Genomic DNA, 26,771 nt, shown 5'->3' with positions numbered 1-26,771 from the left:
CCAGCCCCGCCCAATAATCTGTCTACCCGATCCGCGATGTGCCGAACTCGAGTGCCGGGTAAACAACATACTGTCCGGCTACCGCGATCTTTACGACAGATTGCCCTCTCTGTCCTCTTGATGATTGAGTCCCCAACTACCACAACCTGTCTAACCTTTCCTGAAACTCGGCCCCCCTTCCTACTGGAGCCACCACTCCCCTGGCAGCTGGGGGAGGGCGCCTGCTCCAGCACTGCCACCCCTGAGCTGATAACCCCCTCAACCTGCAATTTGGCAAATTTGTTAGGGTGTACCAACTCAGGACTGGCCTCCCTGACACTCTTCCCACTACCCTTCAAGCTGCCTACCACTGATGCCTGCGTCTCCTCTACTCCTTCCTCCTCTATGCTGGCCCCTGCCAGCGTCTGATGGGTAATGTCCAAGCTCCTTTCCAGGTTAATGATGCAACGCAGTCTTGCCACTGTGTTTTCTAGATCCACGATGTGGGCTTCCAGAGCAACAAGTCGCTCACATCCAGCACAGCAGTATTCGCCCTTGATTGGTTCATCAAGGAACGCATACATGGTGCAAGAAGTGCACTGAGTGGCATCCGCAATCCTGTCGGGACATTATTACCCACTACTCTATGGGGATAATGTTAACGACCTGCTATACCTTACCTACACTACCTCTATCTCCCCTGGTACTAAACCTGGGGTACTCACCAGTCGCTAAGATACTCACCAGTGGGAAATATACTTCCCAGGTACTCAGTCGCAGAGTACACTCAGTCAGTCACAGGGCACCGTCTGGCACCGTCAGTCACAGGGCACAATCAGTCGCAGATCGCTGTCAGTCAGTCACAGGTTGCTATCAGTCGCAGAGCACGGTCAGTCAGTCACAGTCACCGATCGTAGATTGCTATCAGTCGCAGAGCACAGTTACACAGCAATCAGTCGCAGAGCACAGTTACACAGCAATTAGTTACAGAGCACAGTTGCACAGTGATCAGTCGCAGAGCACAGTTACACAGCCATCAGTCCAGTCACAGAGCAGAGCAATCAGTCGCAAAGCACAGTTACACAGCTATCTGTCACAGAGCACGGTTACACAGCAATCAGTCGCAGAGCACGGTTACACAGCAATCAGTCGCAGAGCACGGTTACACAGCAATCAGTCGCAGAGCACGGTTACACAGCAATCAGTCGCAGAGCACGTTAACACAGTAATCAGTCGCAGAGCACGGTTGCACAGCACTCAGCCGCAGAGCATGGTTGCACAGCAATCAGCCACAGAGCACGGTTACACAGCAATCAGCCACAGAGCCCGGTTACACAGCGATCAGTCCCAGAGCACGGTTACATAGCGTTCAGTCGCAGAGCACGGTTACACAGCGATCAGTCGCAGAGCACGCTTACACAGCGATCAGTCGCAGAGCACAGTTACACAGCAATCAGTCGCAGAGCACAGTAACACTGCAATCAGTCGCAGAGCACGGTTACACAGCAATCAGTCGCAGTGCACGGTTACACAGCAATCAGTCTCAGAGCATGGTTACACAGCAATCAGTTGCAGAGCACAGTTACACAGCAATCAGTCGCAGAGCACAGTTACACAGAAATCAGTCGCAGAGCATGGTTACACAGCAATCAGTCGCAGAGCTCGGTTACACAGCAATCAGTCGCAGAGCACGGTTACACAGCAATCCGTCTACCCTTAATATTATATATATTTAGGACAGATCCTATCTTAGTGCCCGAAGCCTATTTTAAATTGATGCAGGCTGTGATTAACCACTACCTATGGCCAAACAAAAGAGCAAGGTGTGCATTTCATAAGCTAAGAAGGCATAGGCCATACAGAGGCATAGGCCATACAGATATCAAAGACTATTATATAGCAACATTAGTGGCCCAACTGCAACATTGGCATGGCTCCAACCTCCCCCATACATGGCCGGAGATGGAAGCCGACCAGGTACCGGGGACCACTCTGCCCTACCTGCTACTTGCTCAATCTTTCAAAAATAATTTAGGTAAACCCTTACCACCTACGATCTTGGCTTTGATTACGCTTGGAGGGCGCTTACTCAGGCCGACTCCTCAGCTGCGGGCAGAGATCTACCAATCCCACTGGCCCCCTGCTGAGAGGTGATCCTGAATCTTTCGCTGACTGTATGGCATAACTCAGGACTGGTTTATTTACGAGATTTGTTCCACCAGGGAAGTATTAAACCCTTCCCTGTGCTTCAATCTCAGTACCAGCTCCCATATACAGAATGTTTTACCTACCTACAAATTAGATCCCTACTACTAATCCAACCTACGCTTTCATGTAGCCTCCCACGGCAATTGGTGAACTACCTATATAAAGCTAAATCCCCAAAAGGCAGGTTATCACTAATTTATGGCACCCTCCACGACAAAAATGTCTTTACTAAGTCTGAACATGTCCTGGCTTGGGAGAGGGACTTAGGCCAATCTTTCATGACTATACGATGGGAAAGGGCAATGTATCACACTTATAAGGCGACTAAATGTGCTAACTTATGGGAACTCATGCACAAACTCACGCTTCATTGGTACCTCACTCCATACCGGTTATAAAAAATATATCCTCACACCACCATTAATTGCTGGAGAAACTGCGGCCAGATAGGTACTTTTTTCACATTATGCAGGACTAAGAAACTGGCCACATTGGATTAAGATCAGAGAGTTTCTGCGCTTTGGAAACAACTTTCTCCTAGTCTGGCCATACTAAACCTAGGTATAGGTGACTTCCAGCACCATGTTAGGGGGGTGGTTTCTAGTGTACTATTGGCCGCAAGATTGAACATTACAAGAAACTGAAAGGCGGTTGCCCCACCTCAGGTAGCAGATGTCATTTCCACAATACAGACAGCTTATACATATGTACTCATGTTTGCCTCATCCAACGGCACATATAAAAGGGAATATGAAATGTGGAGTCCATGGACACAATGGTACGAATTACACAAATAGAGGACTATGTGATGTTTTACTGGTATGCATATCGATTTGATGTACTTAAGACAATTTCTTCTACTTTTTCTTCTCTCTTGTCTGTTTCATCTTTTTCCCCTTCCCCCATTTCTTTCCCCCTCTCTTTTCTCTTAATTAGGCTCTTTTCTTCATAAGCAGTATTGAATGCAATACATGTCGGTTATTCAAAAGTTGAAACAGAAGCTTCCACCTCCTAATGTGCAAGAAGCAGACTGACACAGGTGATCCGAACGAGCCTACACCTCCACCACATGGAGTAGACAGCCTCTTGCCAGAAGATTAGGATCACTGCTTTCACAATGATCTAAAGCGCTCTTGGATTGGATGTTTCCCAGATGGACACAGCATAAATATACTGAACATTCCATTTTATGTACAGATAGATGTGCAGGTACTCCACTCCACATACAGATAGATAGGGCGCAGTTCGGCAAGGGTAGGTGTGTCATAAAACGAGAAAAAGGCTCATGGTGCGGTATATCTCAATAAAAAGAGTTTTATTTAACCCAAAAATCATTGCACTCACCAGATACAGAAAGAATACACAGCATAAAAACAATCATCCGGAGTCGCTAGTAGCGCCGCTGGACCTTCCTGGCGTGTGACATCAGACACAGGTGTAGCTCCTCCTACGAGTTTTGTAGTCTAATACGTCATCGGGGGGTGAAACATTGATCCCCTACACATATGCACTTACAACAGTATTGCCAATACTTTGTTGAGTTCCGGAAGCTGACAAGCGGGACAGAGGCACCGGTAGGCTGTGCAGACGTATGCTATGGACTTTTTTGTACATATCGATTTATATGGTCCTTTTTTTGAGCTCCTTACGGACACTGTGGACTTTTGTGCATTTACATATATATTTAGGTGGTCCTTTATGGAGCATTACGCTGCTTGTGGATATTTGCCTTCCTTGTACCTACATTAACTTTACCGATTAAATGTATATGTATGTATTTGAAGCATGCAGCACCTTATTATGTGATTTATAGTTTATTTATTGAGTTGTATATTGATTTTAACAGAGCACTTTATTACATAAGTGTAATAGCGGCGCACACATTTGGTGGTATTGACATTTAGATTAATATCTCGTAGGGTAATCTCAGTGCAGGCAGCTATAAGGAATATATACCATGGCGTGGGATTTTATTGTTCATGACAAACACATTACAGTGATTCAAAGGTTTACTAACCTGCCCTTGAACAGCGTCATCACTGGCTTCTTGTTCCGAAGAGAAACTTTCATACTCCTCCTCAGAATAGTTATCTAAGGCAAAAAAAAAAAAAACAACATTTTAACATTAATTTTACTGTTGGTAGAATAAGATTTTGGTAATCAACATAAAAATTTTGAGTCAATTGAGGGTCAAAGGTTTGTAAAACAATATACAACAAGCGGGTTATGCTGCTGCCTTCAGGAGGTCTGCACTGGCCAAACAAGAAACCATTAAACCAGCCCAATTATAATATCCCACCTCCAAAGGTCATGAGTTATGAGTCATGATTCAGTTTTGTAAGCAAGCAGTACTTAACCTTCCTAGCGGTATTCCCGAGTGTGGCTCGGGGTTATATTCAGTGCCAAAAGTGGTAACCCCGAGCCACACAAGATTTCCCCATAATGATACTCACCTTCCCCTGCGATCCCCCGCCGTCCTCCCCAGCCTTCCTGCAGCCATTCTCCCACTGTCCTCCCGCTGTGTGTTTGGCCGATGCTGGCACCTTCTTCCGGTTCCCTTTCCTGCGAGCGCAGCATCACAGGGTGGTGGAACCGGCGCAAGATTTAAAAAAAAAAAAAAGACATGATACAGTGTAATCTGGCAGGATTACAACTTTGTATCATGCCATTTCACCTAGAGGCTTTTCCAGTGCCCTGCCTGTACTTTTTGCGGTACTTTTTGCCTGGAAAATCGATAACGTCCATGGCGTCCAAAAAGCGTTCTTTTAGCTCAAAAACGCTTTTGGACAAACTGGAAAACAGCGACGGTGAATCAGAATTATTTGAGGAACTGAGCGATAGCGATTCGTGGGAAAATTCGTCATCAGGTACTAAAAGTGACAACAGCGACGATCCTGTGACTGGGCTCAGCGATGTGAGAACTTGGTGCTCTATTGACTGCGGTATGGATCAGGCAGCGCCCCCAAGATTCCCTTTTACTGGAGCACCTGGTATAAAAGTTGAGGTTGACCATGACAAACCCTTGGCATACCTACAACTATTTCTGACCGACGAGGATATTGAAAAAATAGTTACCGAGACAAACCGGTACAAAGAGCAACAATTGGCTACGCATCGGAAGTTTGCAAGATGCAGAAAGTGGGAACCATTGACGAAAAATGACATTTGGAAATTTTTGGACAATTTTTGGGCCTAATAATTCTTCAGGGAGTGGTGGGGAAACCCCTGCAGAAGTGGTATTGGACAACCAATACATTACTTGCCACTCCATTCTTAGGCATGGTCATGTCAGAGTACAGATTCTCCCTCATAATAAAATATCTCCACTTCGAAAACAATAAAATATTTGAGGAAATGTATTATTACATTATAATTTATGGTTTCTTTATCAAACTTTATCATATCCGGGATATCTACTAGACTTTTGTTTGGACAGATATAAGTAAGTTATTCCTAAGAATTACAGGCCTAAAATATAAAACATATTGCCATGCAAAACAATGTACCATTTTTAGCACAAAAATTTCTGACATAATCAGACCGCCAGGGAGGTTAAGGCGAATAACAAACGCCTTAACGAAATCCAGGTACACCACATCCACTGGTCTGCCCCTATCTAGCTCACAGCTCACCTCCTCGTAGAATGTTAAGAGATTAGTTTGACAAGAACGCCCATTTGTAAACCCGCGCTGATTACTGCTGATGATGTTGTTGTCTTTAGGAAACTCTACAATATAATTATATAAACTCCGCACTTGTGGACTATTCGAATAAAAGTAGATAAATAGATAAAATGAATGAAACTAGACTGCAGCCTCCCTAAACTATAGCCAAAGGCTATAAATAGAATGAAAGAAAGATAGAGAAATGGTGCTGCCTAGTTAGGAAGATGTGGTAGGAGGTTACTGAGGTGCAGATATGCTGAGGAAAAAATGATGCACTGAGTAAAATGTAATGCACTGTAAAAAGGAAAAGGAGGTATATCTCCCTGATGACAAACAAGCAATATAAAGTGTAAAGTGCAAAATGAATTGAGTACGCTGTGGTACAGTGTGGAAAAAAAACTAAAATGGATGTAGTGTAAACAAAATTCAGTGTGGCCTGTGGTGTTACCGGAATAAAGTGTGCGTAGATAGAGTAATGTAAACTTATACTCTGAACCAGTGTGGAAATTCGGTGAAAAAATAAATATATACAGTGTAATAGATGAGCTCCTGTAGCTAAAAATAAAATAAATACCTTAAAACATGCTATCCAAAACAAATGTGATCACACAATATCTGAATAAATGTAAAATAGGTGAGGTATACCTTAATATAAAGTGCTAATATAAAGAAGTGGCCTATACCCAAATATTGGTGACACATAAATTAAATAAATATTATGTCCTCCGCGGGTCCTGGAATTGGGCGTCTGCAGAGGAGGATTCCTAAGTGGGGAGTGCCTGGGGTCTGTGTGGGAAACTCAACTGTAGGCCATGGATAAGCCAGGTTCCACCAGGATATCACTCGTATTAATGGGACCGGGATATTAAAGCAATAAGAGGCACATAGTGTGATATCGTTTATACAGGGTGTTTATTAACACAAATAGGAGAGGTACTCACATTTGGTAGAGGTGGAGGACACCAGGAGCCATACAGTGGATTTCCATTTATACCCGCTCTATACCCCTGTGTGGGGTGGGTATTTCTGGTGAGTGCATTATTCACTAGAGGGGTCACCAAGTACCTCACTGCCCACCACGGGATCACCCATTGCACGTTCACGTTTGAAGATTGTCACCTGCTGCTAACAACTGACTTTTTTAATATTTCATACTTTGTGTTTTATATACCCGCACGGGCACTGGTCTCACCTTGGACATTTTTTCACCATTTAATCATTTATTTGTCACGATATTTATAAATTTATTCGCCACCAATATTTTTGATTTTAGCCACCAATATTTATTTAATTTATGTGTCACCAATATTTGGGTATAGGCCACTTCTTTATATTAGCACTTTATATTAAGGTATACCTCACCTATTTTACATTTATTCAGATATTGTGTGATCACATTTGTTTTGGATAGCATGTTTTAAAGGTATTTCTACTATTTTTAGCTACAGGAGCTCATCTATTACACTGTATATATTTATTTATTTTTTCACCGAATTTCCACACTGGTTCAGAGTATAAGTTTACATTACTCTATCTACGCACACTTTATTCCGGTAACACCACAGGCCACACTGAATTTTGTTTACACTACATCTATTTTAGTGTTTTTTTCCACACTGTACCACAGCGTACTCAATTCATTTTGCACTTTACACTTTATATTGCTCGTTTGTCATCAGGGAGATATACCTCCTTTTCCTTTTTACAGTGCATTACATTTTACTCAGTGCATCATTTTTTCCTCAGCATATCTGCACCTCAGTAATCTCCTACCACATCTTCCTAACTAGGCAGCGCCATTTCCCTATCTTTCTTTCAAACTCTACAATATAGTCCCTTATCATCCCCTCCAGAAGTTTACATACTATCGATGTCAGACTGACAGGCCTATAATTTCCTGGGATATGCCTCTGCCCCTTTTTGAATATCGGTATCACGTTAGCTTTCCTCCAATCCCCTGGTACATTTCCTGTCATAATACTGTCAGCAAAGATCAGGAACAGTGGTCTAGATATAATCTTACTGAGTACTTTGAGTACTCTCGGATGTACGCCATCCGGGCCTGGTGATTTGTTTGCGTTAAGTTTATCCAGCCTTTCCCTGATTTCACCCTCTGTTAGCCATAGCGGCAAGACCTGTGTATTACTACTAACCATACAGTCGTGGTCAGTGTACACCTCTTTTCCTGTGTAAAGACTGACGAGAAAAAAGCGTTCAGCACAGTTGCTTTTTCAGTGTCCTCTGTAACCATCCTCCCAACATCGTTAATTATGTGCGCAAAATGCTCTGCTCTAGCTTTTTTGCTGTTGATCGATTTAAAGAATTTCTTTGGGTTATTTTTACTATCCTCCGCTATTTGTCTCTCAAAGTTGATTTTAGCCATTTTGATTTCGTATTTACTTTTTTTATTTGCCTCCTTGTATTGCTTGAAAGCCGATACTGTGCCCTCTGATTTATATTTCTTGAAGGCCATTTTTTTCCCCTAATAAGTTTTTTAACGTTACGGTTTTGCCAGCCAGGTTTGTCTTTGTCTCTTCTAAATTTATTTCCCATAGGAATGCACTGCAAGATGCATTTGTTTAATACGTTCCTAAAGCATTCCCATTTTTCCTCCGTGGTCAGTGATCCCAGGGTTTGGTCCCAGATTACCCTTTCCATCAATGAGTACAACTTTGGAAAGTTTGCCCTTCTGAAGTTTAGGGTTCTTATGTTCCCCACTTGCCTTGTTATATTGTTATTTACGCTAAATGCGATCATCCTGTGATCGCTAGAGCCCAGGTTGTCCTGGACTCCTACCTCCGAGATTAGGTCTGGGTCATTAGTGATCATTAGATCCAGGACTGCATTTTCTCTAGTAAGATAATCCACCAACTAAGACATGTAGTTGTCCTGTAACGTTTCCATGAATAGACGGGCCTTCTGTGAGTGTTTAGTCCCCTCTTCCCAGTCAATGTCGGGATAATTGAAGTCCCCCCAATATGATGACTGATCCCCAGTTTTGCCATTTTACCCAACAGTGATATAAATTCCAGCTCTACCTCCTCCCTTTGGGTGGGTGGCCTATAGCAAACCCCCACAATAACTTTTCCCTTTTCTTCTTCCCTATGGAGTTCTACCCACACGGATTCTAACTCCATACTCATCCCTTCCATAATATCACTCCTCTCTATCACCCTTACATTGTTCTTGACATAGAGACATACCCCTCCCCCTCTTTTTCCTACTCTGTCCTTCCGGTACACCGAATACCCTTGGATATTGGCCAGCCAGTCATGTGAGGGGTCGAACCAAGTTTCCGTTATTCCCACAAGGTCTAGGTCTTCCTCATGTACTAACATTTCCAACTCATCCATTTTATTAGCTAGGCTCCTGGTATTAGCATCTTAATGTCGTGGAAGTTGATTGTGAATGGTGATTATGTTTATTCCTGTTTGGTCTGAGGTTTTCCGACACAGACCCCCAATTGACGTTATAGACTTCAATTCACTGTTTGATTGTATATTGATACATTTTCAGTATTTTATCTCTTGCAGAATAACTAGAAGCGCACTTTTATGTATGTATGTAAATACAGGGAGTGCAGAATTATTAGGCAAATGAGTATTTTGACCACATTATCCTCTTTATGCATGTTGTCTTACTCCAAGCTGTATAGGCTCGAAAGCCTACTACCAATTAAGCATATTAGGGGATGTGCATCTCTGTAATGAGAAGGGGTGTGGTCTAATGACATCAACACCCTATATCAGGTGTGCATAATTATTAGACAACTTCCTTTCCTTGGGCAAAATGGGTCAAAAGAAGGACTTGACAGGCTCAGAAAAGTCAAAAATAGGGAGATATCTTGCAAAGGGATGCAGCACTCTTAAAATTGCAAAGCTTCTGAAGCGTGATCATCGAACAATCAAGCATTTCATTCAAAATAGTCAACAGGGTCGCAAGAAGCGTGTGGAAAAACCAAGGCGCAAAAAAACAGCCCATGAACTGAGAAAAGTTAAGCGTGCAGCTGCCAAGATGCCACTTGCCACCAGTTTGGCCATATTTCAGAGCTGCAACATCACTGGAGTGCCCAAAAGCACAAGGTGTGCAATACTCAGAGACATGGCCAAGGTAAGAAAGGCTGAAAGACGACCACCACTGAACAAGACACACAAGCTGAAACGTCAAGACTGGGCCAAGAAATATCTCAAGACTGATTTTTCAAAGGTTTTATGGACTTATGAAATGAGAGTGAGTCTTGATGGGCCAGATGGATGGGCCCGTGGCTGGATTGGTAAAGGGCAGAGAGCTCCAGTCCGACTCAGACGCCAGCAAGGTGGAGGTGGAGTACTGGTTTGGGCTGGTATCATCAAAGATGAGCTTGTGGGGGCTTTTCGGGTTGAGGATGGAGTCCAGCTCAACTCCCAGTCCTACTGCCAGTTTCTGGAAGACACCTTCTTCAAGCAGTGGTACAGGAAGAAGTCTGCATCCTTCAAGAAAAACATGATTTTCATGCAGGACAATGCTCCATCACACGCGTCCAAGTACTCCACAGCGTGGCTGGCAAGAAAGGGTATAAAAGAAGAAAAGCTAATGACATGGCCTCCTTGTTCACCTGATCTGAACCCCATTGAGAACCTGTGGTCCATCATCAAATGTGAGATTTACAAGGAGGGAAAACAGTACACCTCTCTGAACAGTGTCTGGGAGGCTGTGGTTGCTGCTGCACGCAATGTTGATGGTGAACAGATCAAAACACTGACAGAATCCATGGATGGCAGGCTTTTGAGTGTCCTTGCAAAGAAAGGTGGCTATATTGGTCACTGATTTGTTTTTGTTTTGTTCTTGAATGTCAGAAATGTATATTTGTGAATGTTGAGATGTTATATTGGTTTCACTGGTAAAAATAAATAATTGAAATGGGTATACTGTATATTTGATTTTTTTTTAAGTTGCCTAATAATTATGCACAGTAATAGTCACCTGCACACACAGATATCCCCCTAAAATAGCTAAAACTAAAAACAAACTAAAAACTACTTCCAAAAATAGTCAGCTTTGATATTAATGAGTTTTTTGGGTTCATTGAGAACATGGTTGTTGTTCAATAATAAAATTAATCCTCAAAAATACTCATTTGCCTAATAATTCTGCACTCCCTGTATATATGTTTTACATCACTTTTGGTATTTGGGGGATTAGTAAAATGAAGCTTAAATAAAAAAAAAAAAAAAAAAGATTATTCTAATTCTTTGAATTAAGCTAATACTGCCCCTGTGTTCAGTTGGGCTGCATAATTTATAACGTAATTTTTGTAAAATCTTACCGTAAAATTCCTTTTTCTGAGTCCTCCGACAGTCGCCGCCCACTCATACAGTCTTCACTAATGGGGTATTGACTTCATCTCCACAGGAGTAACTAGGCATAAGACTTGTTAAATAAACAAAGCATTTACATAGACACACCTATGGGGGCTGTCCCACTGGTCCAATACACCCTGCTATCAGCCCTCCCAAATCAGTTTGGTAGCAAGCAGTTAAGTGTATAAGAACCCCAATAGAGGGGCGGGGCGGCGACTGTCGGAGGACTCAGAAAGGAATTTTACGGTAAGATTATACAAAAATTCAGTTTTCGCTTACGTCCTCCGACAGTCGCTGCCGACTCATACAGTCTTCACCAATGGGGATGTCCCAAAGCAGTGTAGACATGAGGGGTGGGAAAACGCAACCGCCAGAAAAGGCAACGCAGTACCCACATCAGAGAAAGGAACCTTACATGAACAGAAAGGTAACCCTCTGGGTAACAAAAAAGGCTCAACAGGAGCAACAACCCAGGAAAGCAAATAACCAAAGGGGTGAACAACCCCAACAGCCAGGGACCCGAAACAAAACCAGGGTTCCCTTACGGCACTGCCGCACAGAGAACTTTGCGGCCAAAGGAGGCATCCGCCGATGCCAGAACATCAATTTTGTAAAATTTTGAAAAGGTGTGCACTGACGACCAAGTCGCAGCCTTACACACCTGGGCCACCGAGGCTTGATGCCGGAGAGCCCAGGACGTACTCACCGTTCTGGTAGAGTGCGCCTTGACAGGGAAGGGCGGTACCCGTTCCTTCAACGGATAGGCCTATTCAATGGTCTGTCTGATCCATCTCGAAATGGTCGCTGCAGACGCAGCCATACCATTCCGAGGTCCCTCAGGAAGGACAAAGAGAGAATCCGATCTACGAAAGGATTCAGTCGACGACAGGTAGACCCTGATCGCCCTGACAACATCCAAGGAATGCAAAGCAACCTCCTTAGGATGCTTAGGCTTCGCACAGAGCGAAGGCAAAACAATGTCCTCATTAAGGTGAAAATCAGAAACCACCTTTGGAAGAAAGGACGGATTAGGTCGCAAGACCACTTTATCCCTATGAACCACCAGGTAAGGGGAACGGCAAGACAAAGCCGCTAACTCTGACACACTGCGAGCAGAAGTGATCGCCACAAGAAAGGCAACCTTCTTTGACAGCAGAGGTAACGAGATTTCCCTGATGTTTTCAAACGGGGAACGTTTTAACACGGACAGAACCAAGTTTAAGTCCCATGGAGGTAAGGGCTCCCTTCGAGGAGGAGCCAAGTGACACACACCCTGAATAAAGGTGCGAATCAAACAATTAGACGCCACTGGTCGCTGGAAAAGGACAGCCAGTGCAGACACCTGGCCCTTAATTGTGGCCAGCGCAAGGTGCTGGTCCACACCAGATTGAAGGAAAGCCAGCACTCTCGCCACCGAGTATGAATGAGGAGAGAAGCCCCTGGACTCACACCAGGCAAAATAAGCTTTCCATGTACAGTAATAAATCTTACCAGATGACGCTTTTCTAGCCTTAATTAAGGTAGGGATGACCTCTGAGGAGAGACCCCTGTCCCTCAGGACCTGGCTTTTAACAGCCATGCCGTTAAAGCCAGCGACTGTAAAGCAGGATGGAAGATCGGTCCCTGAGACAGTAGATCTTCTCGCATCGGCAGGCGCCATGGAGGCTCAACTGCCAGGTGAACGATGTCCGTGTACCAGGACCGGCGTGGCCAGTCCGGCGCCACCAGAATCACCAATGTTGGTTCCGAGGCCAACCTGCGAAGGAACCTGGACAACAACTGAATCGGAGGAAAGGCATATATCAGATGATACTGATGCCAAGGCACCACCAGCGCATCCGAGGCGTCTGCCCGAGGATCGCGCGTTCTTGCCACAAACCTTTCCACTTTGTTGTTTAGCTGAAACGCGAACAGATCCACATCCGGGATCCCCATCTCGCACACAGCGTTTGAAATACCTCCGGGTGCAGGGACCATTCCCCCTGGTCCAGGGTCTGGCGGCTCAGATAATCGGCCTGCCAATTCTCCACACCCGGAATGTTAACTGCCGATATTGCCAGGACACGAGTCTCGGCCCAAGACAGAATTCTGGTCACTTCCTGGGCCGCCCGGGCACTCCTGGTGTCCCCTTGGTGATTGATGTAAGCCACCGCAGTGGCATTGTCCATCTGCACCCGAACAGGACGGCCCAGGAGACAATCTGACCAATGGAGCAGGCACAGCCTGATTGCTCTAAATTCCAAGATGTTTATGGGGAGGGAGGATTCCTCCACCGACCAAGTGCCCTGGGCATCCATGGTAATCACCGTCCACAGCAACGGCCAGAAAGATTTTCCGTCCGCCACCGCTGGGGACTGAAGCCACCACAGAAGATCCACTCCGGTTTAGTGACACAGAGACACTCTCAGATCCAAGGACTGCGGGAGTCTGTCCCATCTGTTCAGGATCTCCGCTTGGAGAAAGTGAAATGTGCAACAAGGGTTGAAAACGGCGCTACCTGAAAAGTGATTGATAATATAGTGCAATAATGTGCAAATGCCTTATTAAAGGGAAGTGACACCGGCAAATAATAAATAACGTGAAAAATAATAATATTTCAAAAAAGTAGAAAACCACACATATCCTTATCAATAACCACAACCGATATGGTCTGTTCGTGTGTGGTGAATTTTATCTGTAAAGTAATAATAATAGTGCCAACAAGTGAGCAATTCTTATAGTGGGTTTATTCAAATAGTGATACAGTGTAAATCAAACAATATATAATACATAAATCCCTGGTGGTGAAGTGATGGATAAAGGTGACCAAAGTGAATACTGAAGTGCTGTATTCCTTAGAAGTGTAGGTGTTGTAGTACCCCAGGTGACCACTAAGTGAGGTATATACGACCTGTTCACATGAAGTGGTCCCAAGAGGGGTGGCTAGTGGGGTCCTCTCCTTGTCCCGCAAGGCACCGGCTGGTAATCTCACGGAAAGAAAAGAAAGGGGAGCCCCATCAAGTAGTATGCAAGGTTAAACCGATGCAGAAAGCAGTAAAAACTCACGGTGAAGCTGCCTCGGATCAGTGTAGAGAGACGCCGGGAAGCTTCCGCGTTCCACGGCTCCCAAGTCCGAGACCGGAAGTGACGTAATGACGCAATGGACCCGCCCTACGCGTTTCGTCAGAGGACGTCTGCTGGAGCGGCGTCACCATCACGCACTCCCGGAATCTTTATAGTCAGCCGATGTCATAGCAACCAAACGGCTACCCGCGGCCATCTTGGTGCTCCTCAATGAACTGCCGGACGTGCGCCATCTTGCTCACCCACTCCACAAGATGATTACGCACGGCGTTCAGACATATTAAGCAATTTTTCATACGGCTGCTATGTTTCACATCATGCGCAAAGCAGCTTTCACCGGATACCTACACGGAACTAGTCTGATTCTTGTGAAGCAAAACGTACTAATTAAAAAAGAAAAAAAGAAAAAAAGAAAAAATATATGTAAAAAACTTTAAACTTTAATGTAATTCCAAAAATAAAAAAGGTAAAGGAATAAAAGTTTTTATTTTGCAACTCTTGTGTTTCAATCTCCCCGGGAGTGGACACGTGTCCTATGCTCCTTTATTTTGTGAGAGCACCCCCTAGTGTGTATGGATATATTACCTTTTATTACACATCTTTTTTGTTTATCGCGGGGAGGGAGTTTACCAGGTAAAATAGATAAAATTATATGCAATAAATGTAAAAAATATAAAAAACTTATTAAAATTTATGTTTAAAACAAAGGGATTTTATATTGATAAAAGAGAGGAATTATTTGATATTTATTGGTGAGAAGGATGTTGGACGAGAAGGTTCAAATAAGATCACACTATATAAAAATTCAGATAAAAGAATAGTGTTTCAAAGAGTAGGTAAAGACCGAAGGGGTCGCTTGGATAAGTTGATTAAAAATCTATTTTAAATACTAATAACCTAGTGAGGGATTAAAAGGAATTGGAACGTATAATAATAAAATGAAGAAACATGGTGGGTTAAAAATAAGCAGGACGAAATGAATAAAATAATCATCCATGAGGAGACTTTTAGATACTGGAAGGGGTAACAATCCTTCCCATTGTGTGGGAGGAGTCTACATGCTGTACCATATTGCAATATATAAAAACCATATAAAGGATATTAAAATATATTGCTAAAAGGAGAAATTGGATAAGAGTAAAAAAATAATAAATAACATAAAGGAGGAAACGAAGGGGTTTATCAAAAAAAGGGGCCATCTGGAAGGTGCTACAGACATGGGCCACATGTTAAAAACATATAAAAGGGGGTATAGTGGGTTTGTGCACTAAAATGAATCATACTGTTATACCCTTGTTGGGACAACTTATTCTAAAAATTCCAAAAATTCTAAGAAATTCTAAAAGTTGGTGTAAGAATTATTAAAAAATATTATAAAAAATTAGAATGCTAGGATAAAGGAAAAACGGTTTCAAACATCTGTAATAAAACAGTTTAAATCAATGTCAGCGTTCAAACCATCAGGACGCAAAGATTTCATTAAAAAGATCCATTTTGTTTCGTTTCTTGAGACCAGTCTTCTCTTGTTGCTGCCTCTCCAGTCCCCTTTTATTTTGTCAATACCATAGAACGTAAAACCTGATGGGTCCTGGGAGTGCATTTCCTTGAAATGCCTGGATAGGCTATGCTTCTCGAATCCCTTCTTTATATTTTTCACATGTTCTCTAATTCTTACGTATAGGGGACGCGTAGTTCTCCCTATATATTGTAAGTGACAAGGGCATTCGATGACATATGTCACATGTGTGCTGGTGCAAGTGATGGTATCTTTTATTTTGTATTCTACGCCTGTAGTATGTGATTTAAAATTCTTAATCTTTTTGGGTTGTCTCCTATTTGTTCTGCATGGCAGGCATTTTTGGCACCTGAAAAAACCGTTAATACTTGTGGGCAAGGAAATGGTTTTAGGTGGGTTCACCACGTTGTGTACCAACCTGTCTTTAAGTGTTGGTGCCCTCCTGTAGATAAAACTTGGTGCCTTTGGTAATATCTTTTTCAAGGTTCTGTCTGCTGTTAGTATAGGCCAGTGCTTCTTAATGATGCCTTCCAATTGTTTATGTTGTCTGTTATAGCCCGTTATGAACGCAAACTCGTATTTGTTGCTTCTTTCTTTACTTGGTTTTTCCTTTATAAGTTCCTCTCTTTTAGTGTTTCTGACTAGTTGTTTTAAATGTTCCAGATCTTTTCGTTTATAGCCCTTTTCAACAAATCGTTGTATTAGTATATCTGCTTGGATGTCAAAATCATGTATATTACTGCAGTTTCTCCTTATCCTCAGGAGTTGCCCCTTAGGAATATTCCCCAACCATTTCGGGTGGTGACAACTCCTGGTTGGGATATACCCATTCTTGTCCGTTTTTTTAAAATAAGTTTTACTGGCAATTTTTCCCCCTTCTTTAAAAAGTTCTAAATCCAAATAGGACACTCTTTCTTGGTTCCAATTACCTGTAAAGGTAATGCCATATGCGTTGCTGCTGATCTCATCAAAAAATGCTTGTAATGTTTCCATGTTGCCTCTCCAGATTAAAATGATGTTGTCTATGTATCTACGGTAATAAATTAGATCTGGTCTTTCCACGCTAAAAACCTGTTCCTCTTCCCATTTCTGCATAAAAATGTTGGCAACACTGGGGGCATACTTAGCCCCCATTGCAACGCCTTTTGTCTGTGCATAGTACTTTCCCTTATACCAAAAATAATTGGAGTTCATTGCCATTTTTAATCCTTCCAAAATAAAGTGCACCTGTGCATGTTTCAAATCTGTATGGTTAAAAAGAGCCCATTCCACACTGTCCAACCCATCTTTCTGTACTATGTTGGTGTAAAGTGAATTTACATCAATTGTCACCAAGAAATCTTCATCTCTAATCCTCAAATCCTGGATATCCGTTAGTAGCTGTTTACTGTCACGGAGATATGACTTTCCTTTCGGCACTATAGGTTGTAAAAATTTGTCCAGGTATTCTCCTAACCTGGAATGTACAGAATTTATCCCGCTTACTATGGGCCGGCCAGGTGGTTTTTCCTCATTCTTATGTATTTTGGGTAAATAATAAATAATGGGTGTTCTGGCCGTTTCTATATTCAGATAGTTGGCCTCCTTTTTATTCAGAATTCTTCCTTTTTGGACATATGTTTGTAGATTTTCCTTGAATTTTCTTTTTGGGTCTCCTGGCAGTTTTTTATACGTGTCCTCTGCACTCAGTAGATTTTCCAATTCTTCTTCGTAATCCTTCTGATTCAGGATGACCAGACCTCCTCCTTTGTCTGCTGGTCTGATAACTATCCCTTTTTTCTTTTCCAATGTTTTGATAGTCTCCCATATTTCTTTTTCCTTCTTATTTTTAATCTTTAGATTTCTGATTTCTTCTTCAACCATTCTTTTAAAGACCTCTAGGTTTTCATTCTGAGGGTTCTTGGGATTGAAGACTGACTTATTCCTCAATGTGGTCCGTTTAAATTCGGTGTTTGTTCTTGGTGTTCCTCTATCCTTCTTTAATTCAAAAAACTTTTTAATATTAATTTTCCTTATGTATTTCTGTAAGTCTATATATGCTTCAAATTTGTCTAAATTTTTGTCTGGTGCATACTTCAGGCCTAAATCTAAAAGTTCCAATTCCTCTTTATTAAAAACAACATTGCTTAAATTAAAAATCCCTTTCCCTAAAATTCTCTTCTTCTTTTTCTTCGACCCTCCGCGTTTTCCCCTTGGTTTCCGCCTCTTGTGTGGTCGAAGGATCTGGGGGGTTCCTCTCTCCTGTTCAAACCGGACCCTCCTTGTCTCGGTGTATTCCTGTGATCCTCCTGTTGGGGTCTTCTCCCATCCTCTCTCCAATTGATGTGATATCCTCCTTGCGGTCTCCGTGTTTCTCTCGGGCCTCCTTGGTAGTCTCCGCGCCTCCACGGTTGTTGCCATCCGTAGTTCCTCCAATGGCCATGTTGCCCTTGTGGTCTCCCTCCTCTCCTTGGGGGTCTTCCTCTGTTTCCCCTTGGAAAAAAATCCCTTCTAGGGGGTGAGCCTCTTCTTTCATAATTGGGTTGTTGATATTGTCTGAGAGGTGAAAATCTATTGTATGTATCAATTCGATCATAGGTATATGTTGGTGTTCTATCTCTTCTCTGGTGTGAATTATCCCTCCAGTTATCCCAGTGGTTGTTGTACATATCCCTGGGTTCATTAATTCTCTCCCCAGTGTTTCTGTCTCCATTGTATGGGGTTAATGGTGTTCTGGGGGTTCTTGGTGTAGCAACCTCTGTCCAAGTGTCCCCATCCTCATCTTCCATATCAGATGATTCCCTGGAATCTATGTCTACCGGGTCCACACTTGTACCTTGACCATTATATATTTCATCAGATTGCCATTTGTATACCTCTCTATTTCTGTAGTCCATAATATCCCTCTTGTACTTTTTTTGTTTTTTGGCTTGGATGGTTTTGTCATATTTCTGTATGGCCTCCTGAAGTGCCTTTTCTTTAGTTTTATATTCGGCTCTCTCTGCATATGGGGCTAGCTGTTCCTTGAGTAGTATAATGGTATTCTCTATTTTTTTGAGTTTGAATTGTCTTCTTTTTATAATCAGTAATAATAATTCTTTCTCGCATTTATTAAAAAAAGCATACCAGTTGTCCAGGAGGGCTGGATCTGAGATGTGGTCATTGGGAGAAATGTCCCAACGTAATCTCCTGGGTGCTATGTTCTCTCTGGTATATTTCTCTAGGGTGGCTATATCCCACCAAACCCTCAACTGTTTTTCCATATTGTGTTTTAATTGTTTAAGACAACCTTCCATGTCCTGTCTTTGTACCACGGTGTCCTGGTCGAATATTTCCTCGACATTCACTGTTCTTGACGTCATATATTTAAAAATCTCCATTTTGCAGCTAGGTCTGGGTGATTCCACCAAAGTGGTTACACAGATATGAGTGAAAGGCAAGGGTGACCAGCGCTATGGAGTCTGAGGTAGAACAGTGTGTAACGAGTGTGAAGGTGTAAGCAGCCAACAACCAAACCCCAAAGGGTTAAGGATAAAGTGAAATGTGCAACAAGGGTTTAAAACGGCGCTACCTGAAAAGTGATTGATAATATAGTGCAATAATGTGCAAATGCCTTATTAAAGGGAAGTGACACCGGCAAATAATAAATAACGTGAAAAATAATAATATTTCAAAAAAGTAGAAAACCACACATTTGAAGATTTCTTGGTGACAATTGATGTAAATTCACTTTACACCAACATAGTACAGAAAGATGGGTTGGACAGTGTGGAATGGGCTCTTTTTAACCATACAGATTTGAAACATGCACAGGTGCACTTTATTTTGGAAGGATTAAAAATGGCAATGAACTCCAATTATTTTTGGTATAAGGGAAAGTACTATGCACAGACAAAAGGCGTTGCAATGGGGGCTAAGTATGCCCCCAGTGTTGCCAACATTTTTATGCAGAAATGGGAAGAGGAACAGGTTTTTAGCGTGGAAAGACCAGATCTAATTTATTACCGTAGATACATAGACAACATCATTTTAATCTGGAGAGGCAACATGGAAACATTACAAGCATTTTTTGATGAGATCAGCAGCAACGCATATGGCATTACCTTTACAGGTAATTGGAACCAAGAAAGAGTGTCCTATTTGGATTTAGAACTTTTTAAAGAAGGGGGAAAAATTGCCAGTAAAACTTATTTTAAAAAAACGGACAAGAATGGGTATATCCCAACCAGGAGTTGTCACCACCCGAAATGGTTGGGGAATATTCCTAAGGGGCAACTCCTGAGGATAAGGAGAAACTGCAGTAATATACATGATTTTGACATCCAAGCAGATATACTAATACAACGATTTGTTGAAAAGGGCTATAAACGAAAAGATCTGGAACATTTAAAACAACTAGTCAGAAACACTAAAAGAGAGGAACTTATAAAGGAAAAACCAAGTAAAGAAAGAAGCAACAAATACGAGTTTGCGTTCATAACGGGCTATAACAGACAACATAAACAATTGGAAGGCATCATTAAGAAGCACTGGCCTATACTAACAGCAGACAGAACCTTGAAAAAGATATTACCAAAGGCACCAAGTTTTATCTACAGGAGGGCACCAACACTTAAAGACAGGTTGGTACACAACGTGGTGAACCCACCTAAAACCATTTCCTTGCCCACAAGTATTAACGGTTTTTTCAGGTGCCAAAAATGCCTGCCATGCAGAACAAATAGGAGACAACCCAAAAAGATTAAGAATTTTAAATCACATACTACAGGCGTAGAATACAAAATAAAAGATACCATCACTTGCACCAGCACACATGTGACATATGTCATCGAATGCCCTTGTCACTTACAATATATAGGGAGAACTACGCGTCCCCTATACGTAAGAATTAGAGAACATGTGAAAAATATAAAGAAGGGATTCGAGAAGCATAGCCTATCCAGGCATTTCAAGGAAATGCACTCCCAGGACCCATCAGGTTTTACGTTCTATGGTATTGACAAAATAAAAGGGGACTGGAGAGGCAGCAACAAGAGAAGACTGGTCTCAAGAAACGAAACAAAATGGATCTTTTTAATGAAATCTTTGCGTCCTGATGGTTTGAACGCTGACATTGATTTAAACTGTTTTATTACAGATGTTTGAAACCGTTTTTCCTTTATCCTAGCATTCTAATTTTTTATAATATTTTTTAATAATTCTTACACCAACTTTTAGAATTTCTTAGAATTTTTGGAATTTTTAGAATAAGTTGTCCCAACAAGGGTATAACAGTATGATTCATTTTAGTGCACAAACCCACTATACCCCCTTTTATATGTTTTTAACATGTGGCCCATGTCTGTAGCACCTTCCAGATGGCCCCTTTTTTTGATAAACCCCTTCGTTTCCTCCTTTATGTTATTTATTATTTTTTTACTCTTATCCAATTTCTCCTTTTAGCAATATATTTTAATATCCTTTATATGGTTTTTATATATTGCAATATGGTACAGCATGTAGACTCCTCCCACACAATGGGAAGGATTGTTACCCCTTCCAGTATCTAAAAGTCTCCTCATGGATGATTATTTTATTAATTTCGTCCTGCTTATTTTTAACCCACCATGTTTCTTCATTTTATTATTATACGTTCCAATTCCTTTTAATCCCTCACTAGGTTATTAGTATTTAAAATAGATTTTTAATCAACTTATCCAAGCGACCCCTTCGGTCTTTACCTACTCTTTGAAACACTATTCTTTTATCTGAATTTTTATATAGTGTGATCTTATTTGAACCTTCTCGTCCAACATCCTTCTCACCAATAAATATCAAATAATTCCTCTCTTTTATCAATATAAAATCCCTTTGTTTTAAACATAAATTTTAATAAGTTTTTTATATTTTTTACATTTATTGCATATAATTTTATCTATTTTACCTGGTAAACTCCCTCCCCGCGATAAACAAAAAAGATGTGTAATAAAAGGTAATATATCCATACACACTAGGGGGTGCTCTCACAAAATAAAGGAGCATAGGACACGTGTCCACTCCCGGGGAGATTGAAACACAAGAGTTGCAAAATAAAAACTTTTATTCCTTTACCTTTTTTATTTTTGGAATTACATTAAAGTTTAAAGTTTTTTACATATATTTTTTCTTTTTTTCTTTTTTAATTAGTACGTTTTGCTTCACAAGAATCAGACTAGTTCCGTGTAGGTATCCGGTGAAAGCTGCTTTGCGCATGATGTGAAACATAGCAGCCGTATGAAAAATTGCTTAATATGTCTGAACGCCGTGCGTAATCATCTTGTGGAGTGGGTGACCAAGATGGCGCACGTCCGGCAGTTCATTGAGGAGCACCAAGATGGCCGCGGGTAGCCGTTTGGTTGCTATGACATCGGCTGACTATAAAGATTCCGGGAGTGCGTGATGGTGACGCCGCTCCAGCAGACGTCCTCTGACGAAACGCGTAGGGCGGGTCCATTGCGTCATTACGTCACTTCCGGTCTCGGACTTGGGAGCCGTGGAACGCGGAAGCTTCCCGGCGTCTCTCTACACTGATCCGAGGCAGCTTCACCGTGAGTTTTTACTGCTTTCTGCATCGGTTTAACCTTGCATACTACTTGATGGGGCTCCCCTTTCTTTTCTTTCCGTGAGATTACCAGCCGGTGCCTTGCGGGACAAGGAGAGGACCCCACTAGCCACCCCTCTTGGGACCACTTCATGTGAACAGGTCGTATATACCTCACTTAGTGGTCACCTGGGGTACTACAACACCTACACTTCTAAGGAATACAGCACTTCAGTATTCACTTTGGTCACCTTTATCCATCACTTCACCACCAGGGATTTATGTATTATATATTGTTTGATTTACACTGTATCACTATTTGAATAAACCCACTATAAGAATTGCTCACTTGTTGGCACTATTATTATTACTTTACAGATAAAATTCACCACACACGAACAGACCATATCGGTTGTGGTTATTGATAAGGATATGTGTGGTTTTCTACTTTTTTGAAATATTATTATTTTTCACGTTATTTATTATTTGCCGGTGTCACTTCCCTTTAATAAGGCATTTGCACATTATTGCACTATATTATCAATCACTTTTCAGGTAGCGCCGTTTTCAACCCTTGTTGCACATTTCACTTTATCCTTAACCCTTTGGGGTTTGGTTGTTGGCTGCTTACACCTTCACACTCGTTACACACTGTTCTACCTCAGACTCCATAGCGCTGGTCACCCTTGCCTTTCACTCCGCTTGGAGAGACCTTGTGTGAAACTGTGCGAACGGTATCGCCTCGAAGGCTGACACCATCAACCCCAGGACCCGCATACAAGTCCTGAGTGACGAGGATTCGTTGTCCCGGAGGGCTCTGACCTCGTTCTGTAGGGTCCGGAGCTTGTCCTCCGGTAGAAACACCTTTGCTTGAGCAGAGTCCAGAACCATCCCCAAATATGGGAGACGAACCGAAGGAGACAAGGTCGACTTCTGCACGTTGATGGTCCACCCGAACTCCTGAAGCGTTTGTACCGTAGTGGACAGATCGCGCAGCAGGCTCTGGCTGGCACTCGATCTTAACAGGAGATCGTCCAGATATCCCAAGACCGCAATGCCCGGAGCCTGCAACAGGCCCAGAACTGGAGCCAGCACTTTGGTAAACACCCTTGGAGCCGAAGCGAGACCGAAAGGTAGCGCCACAAACTGATAGTGTTCCTCCGCGATAGCGAATCGGAGGTACCTCTGATGACCCTCGAAAATGGGGATGTGTAGATACGCATCCTTCAGGTCGATAGAGGCCAGGAACTCGCCTGGACTCAGGGAGGCCACCACCGAACGGAGCGATTCCATGCGGAACTTCCGAACGTGTACAAAGCGGTTCAGAGCTTTTAGGTCCAGAATCGGACGCACCTTGCCCTCCTTTCTGGGCACGGTAAACAGATTCGAGTAAAACCCCCGAAATCTGTCCCGATGAGGCACCGGGACGACCACCCCCTGGGCGAGGAGATCTTGCACCGCCCGATGCAGGTCCTGTAACCGCCCTGGGGTCAAATGAAGATTTGAGGGAAATAATCTGTCCGCCGGCCGCGAAAGGAATTCGATCTTGTAACCCGATCAAATGATTTCCTGAACCCATCTGTCCGGAATTCTGAGCAGCCAAGGTTGGAGGAAACGGCGCAAACGTCCCCCCACCCCTGAAACGGGTGAGGGCATCCCATCAGGCAGAGGTGGATTGGGCCGCCGCACCCGCCTGGCCATATTTGGGCTTGCACGCCCAGGGCTTTCTCTGGCCACCCGGGCCCTTGAAGGGTTTCCCTTTGTTCTGTGCCTTGAAGGCACGAAAGGAGGGGCCCCGCTTACCGCGGAAAAACTTGCCCTTAGGATTCTGGGGCAGCAGAGTCCTCTTGCCCCCAGTGACCCCTTTAACCAATTCATCCAGGTATTCCCCAAACAGGTGAGACCCCGCATAGGGGATGTCAGCCACTGTTTTTCTTGAAGTCTGGTCAGCCGACCAGATCTTTAACCATATCAGGCGACAGTTAATCTCCGTGGGTACTAGAGTGGCCTTGTTCAATCTGGCCATAGTGTGATCCACCTGAGGGGCCACACACGCGCAAATCTGTAGGAGACGCAAAGGGATAAAGGAGTTGAAACCTTTTTGCCACCACAAAGGTGCATTTTAAATGACGCCATTGATCATTCACAGTAGCGTGAAACTCAGCAGGGCAAGGCAACACCTGCGCCGCCTTGCGGGTCCTGTGTGTGCCAAAAGAGGACACAATGCACGGAGGATTGGGCTCATCCTCTAAATGTAGTGTTTCTTTAATGGCAAGAATCAGCGCATCCATAGCTGCGTGGTCCTCGCCCGTCCCGGGGGGGAATCATCCACCCCTGCAACCTCCGTCTCCCCCTCAGACTGAGAAGAGCGAGACCCCTCAAGGGGTACGGCACCTATGGCAACCATATCCGATTCAGAATCAGAAGACAAGGACAAACGAGGCCTTTTCCTGGCAGCACGTTCAGAGATCAGAATCTCCACTTTGGACACCGAAGTCGCCACTGCAGCAGATAAAGTAGACCGAGCAGAGGATTCAGGGGAACCTGAATCCCCCACAAGGGCTGTGGGAAATTTGCTGTCCTGAGAATCCATGTTAAAAACCGAAATCCTTTTTTTTTTGTTAAAGGTACTGGCCCTTTTAGCGCGCCGCGGATCCCCGCAGCACACCGCTTCAATGACTGTGAAACACAGACTCTCAATTAGGAAAACTGATAGCCAGAAGGATTGCACAAGTAAAAAGAGACAGCAGACAGACCCCCACAAGTGTTACCACCGCAGCCGAATACTCCAAAGTAAAAGGAGGAAGTGATGTCACCGCAGGAGACTGAACTGAGGTTTCAGGCTAAGGAAAAATGGTTGCCAATGGAAAGTAATGGGAGGCTTCGGTAAAATGGCCGCCGACATGTGCTCGGAACTAACGTTTGCCACACACAAGATGGCACCACAAGGCGCCAAAATACACCGCATACAATGCTGTATAAGCACCCATGGTGAAGCCAGACATGCTGCCCACACCTAAAATGGTGGACCGGTGGTTTTTAACCCCGCAGCAGTCGCCACACGTGTCTGTACCTCCAAAAAGCACCCTAAAGTGACACAGTAGAAGGACCTCCACAAACCCACACAATGCACAGGCTGTGAGAGAAGACCCCCGCAGGGACTGGGATTAGGGAGCCCAAAAACGCACAGACATGAGGGGATAACACAGACACACAGGACTGCCAGCCCCAGACAGAGGCCCCACACAGAATGTACTTACCTGTATCTGATGGCGTGGGGTGCCTCTCATCAACGGGAAACCGCCCACCCTCAGATGGCAGGGGTGCGTCAGCCAAAAAACACAGGATGCTAACAGTGCACGGAGAACTGTGGAAAAGACGTCCAGGCAAGGTAGCCACCTCACAGGTTGCATCCCTGAGGACAGGGATGGGTCGTTTGCGAGGCCAGGGCGAACACATAGCCTGCTAAAGGCTCGATGGCGGGCTGGGATTCTATCAGGCCCTCTGTCCTGGAAGACCAGGACGACCAGTCCGATTCCCAGCTCCGCAAACGCTGTCTTCATCCGAAGATCTGACTAACTAATGCTGACAAAATAAACAGCTAGTAGTGCAAAGAAAAAACACATTTGCAGTAAATAAAATCACAAAATAGAAGAAGAAGGCTGAGACTGAAGCCCCAGCACAGGGAAGCCTATCTTACTCCTTAACTAGGCAGAAGACAAACTGAGCTGCAAGGGCTGATATCAGGGGGGTATTGGACCAGTGGGACAGCCCCCATATGTGTGTCTATGTAAAAGCTCTGTTTTTTTTAACAAGTCTTATACCTAGTTACTCCTGTGGAGATGAAGTCAATACCCCATTAGTGAAGACTGTATGAGTGGGCGGCGACTGTCGGAGGACGTAAGAGAAATATATATATATATATATATATATATATATATATATATGAGATTTTATTTTACATTTTTGTATGCTATGAGGAAGGCTTCGGCCGAAAAACATTCACACTTTTGGACTCTATATCCTCCATAATGTACCAATAGAGAGTTTACATGAAGAAGCTATTGGGTTGCCGGCTATAACTTTAAGGATTTGTATGAGTAAGATACCCATGTCCTGTACTGTATGATTGAGATAAAGAAAACAAAAAGAATAAATAATATAAATAAAATCAGCACAAAACATTTAAAATCATGCTCATTTGGATGGTAAAAGACTATCAGTGCTTAAAAAAGGATAAAACAAATGCAATATGGTGACATAATATGCATCAGAAACGTGAGTCCATTCAGCACATGGAGATATAAAGAGTCCACTTAAAGAATGAATATCCCAAGATGTGGAAAACAGGATGGAAAACAGGCACCCGTGTAGATAGACAAGGTGGCAGCTTACCACAATGCGTGGGCCTCCAAATTAATGGAAAGGCCACTGAGAGCATAAGATGTTAGCTCTTATGGGCT

The 26,771-nt window shown here is 43.2% G+C and overlaps 1 protein-coding gene across 8 annotated transcripts in view; it reads right to left on the bottom strand.

Moving 5' to 3' along the window:
* Positions 1-26,771, bottom strand: part of PACS2 (phosphofurin acidic cluster sorting protein 2) — a 1,277,570-nt gene that overhangs the window by 935,014 nt on the left and 315,785 nt on the right. For all 8 annotated transcript variants that reach the window (XR_014224766.1, XM_082242585.1, XM_082242586.1 and 5 more), the window contains exon 6: positions 4,205-4,278. Coding sequence is in view for 7 of the 8 variants with exons in the window: in XM_082242585.1 (XP_082098711.1) it covers positions 4,205-4,278 (74 nt within the window). In the remaining variant the exon portion in view is untranslated. The remainder of the gene's footprint in view (positions 1-4,204; positions 4,279-26,771) is intronic.

The sequence above is a fragment of the Pelophylax lessonae genome, assembly GCF_965119305.1.
Source record: "Pelophylax lessonae genome assembly, chromosome: 13".
In the NCBI taxonomy this organism is placed as follows: Eukaryota; Metazoa; Chordata; class Amphibia; order Anura; family Ranidae; genus Pelophylax; species Pelophylax lessonae.
Note: the sequence above shows the minus strand (reverse complement) of the source record. Positions and strands in the feature narration are given on the sequence as shown.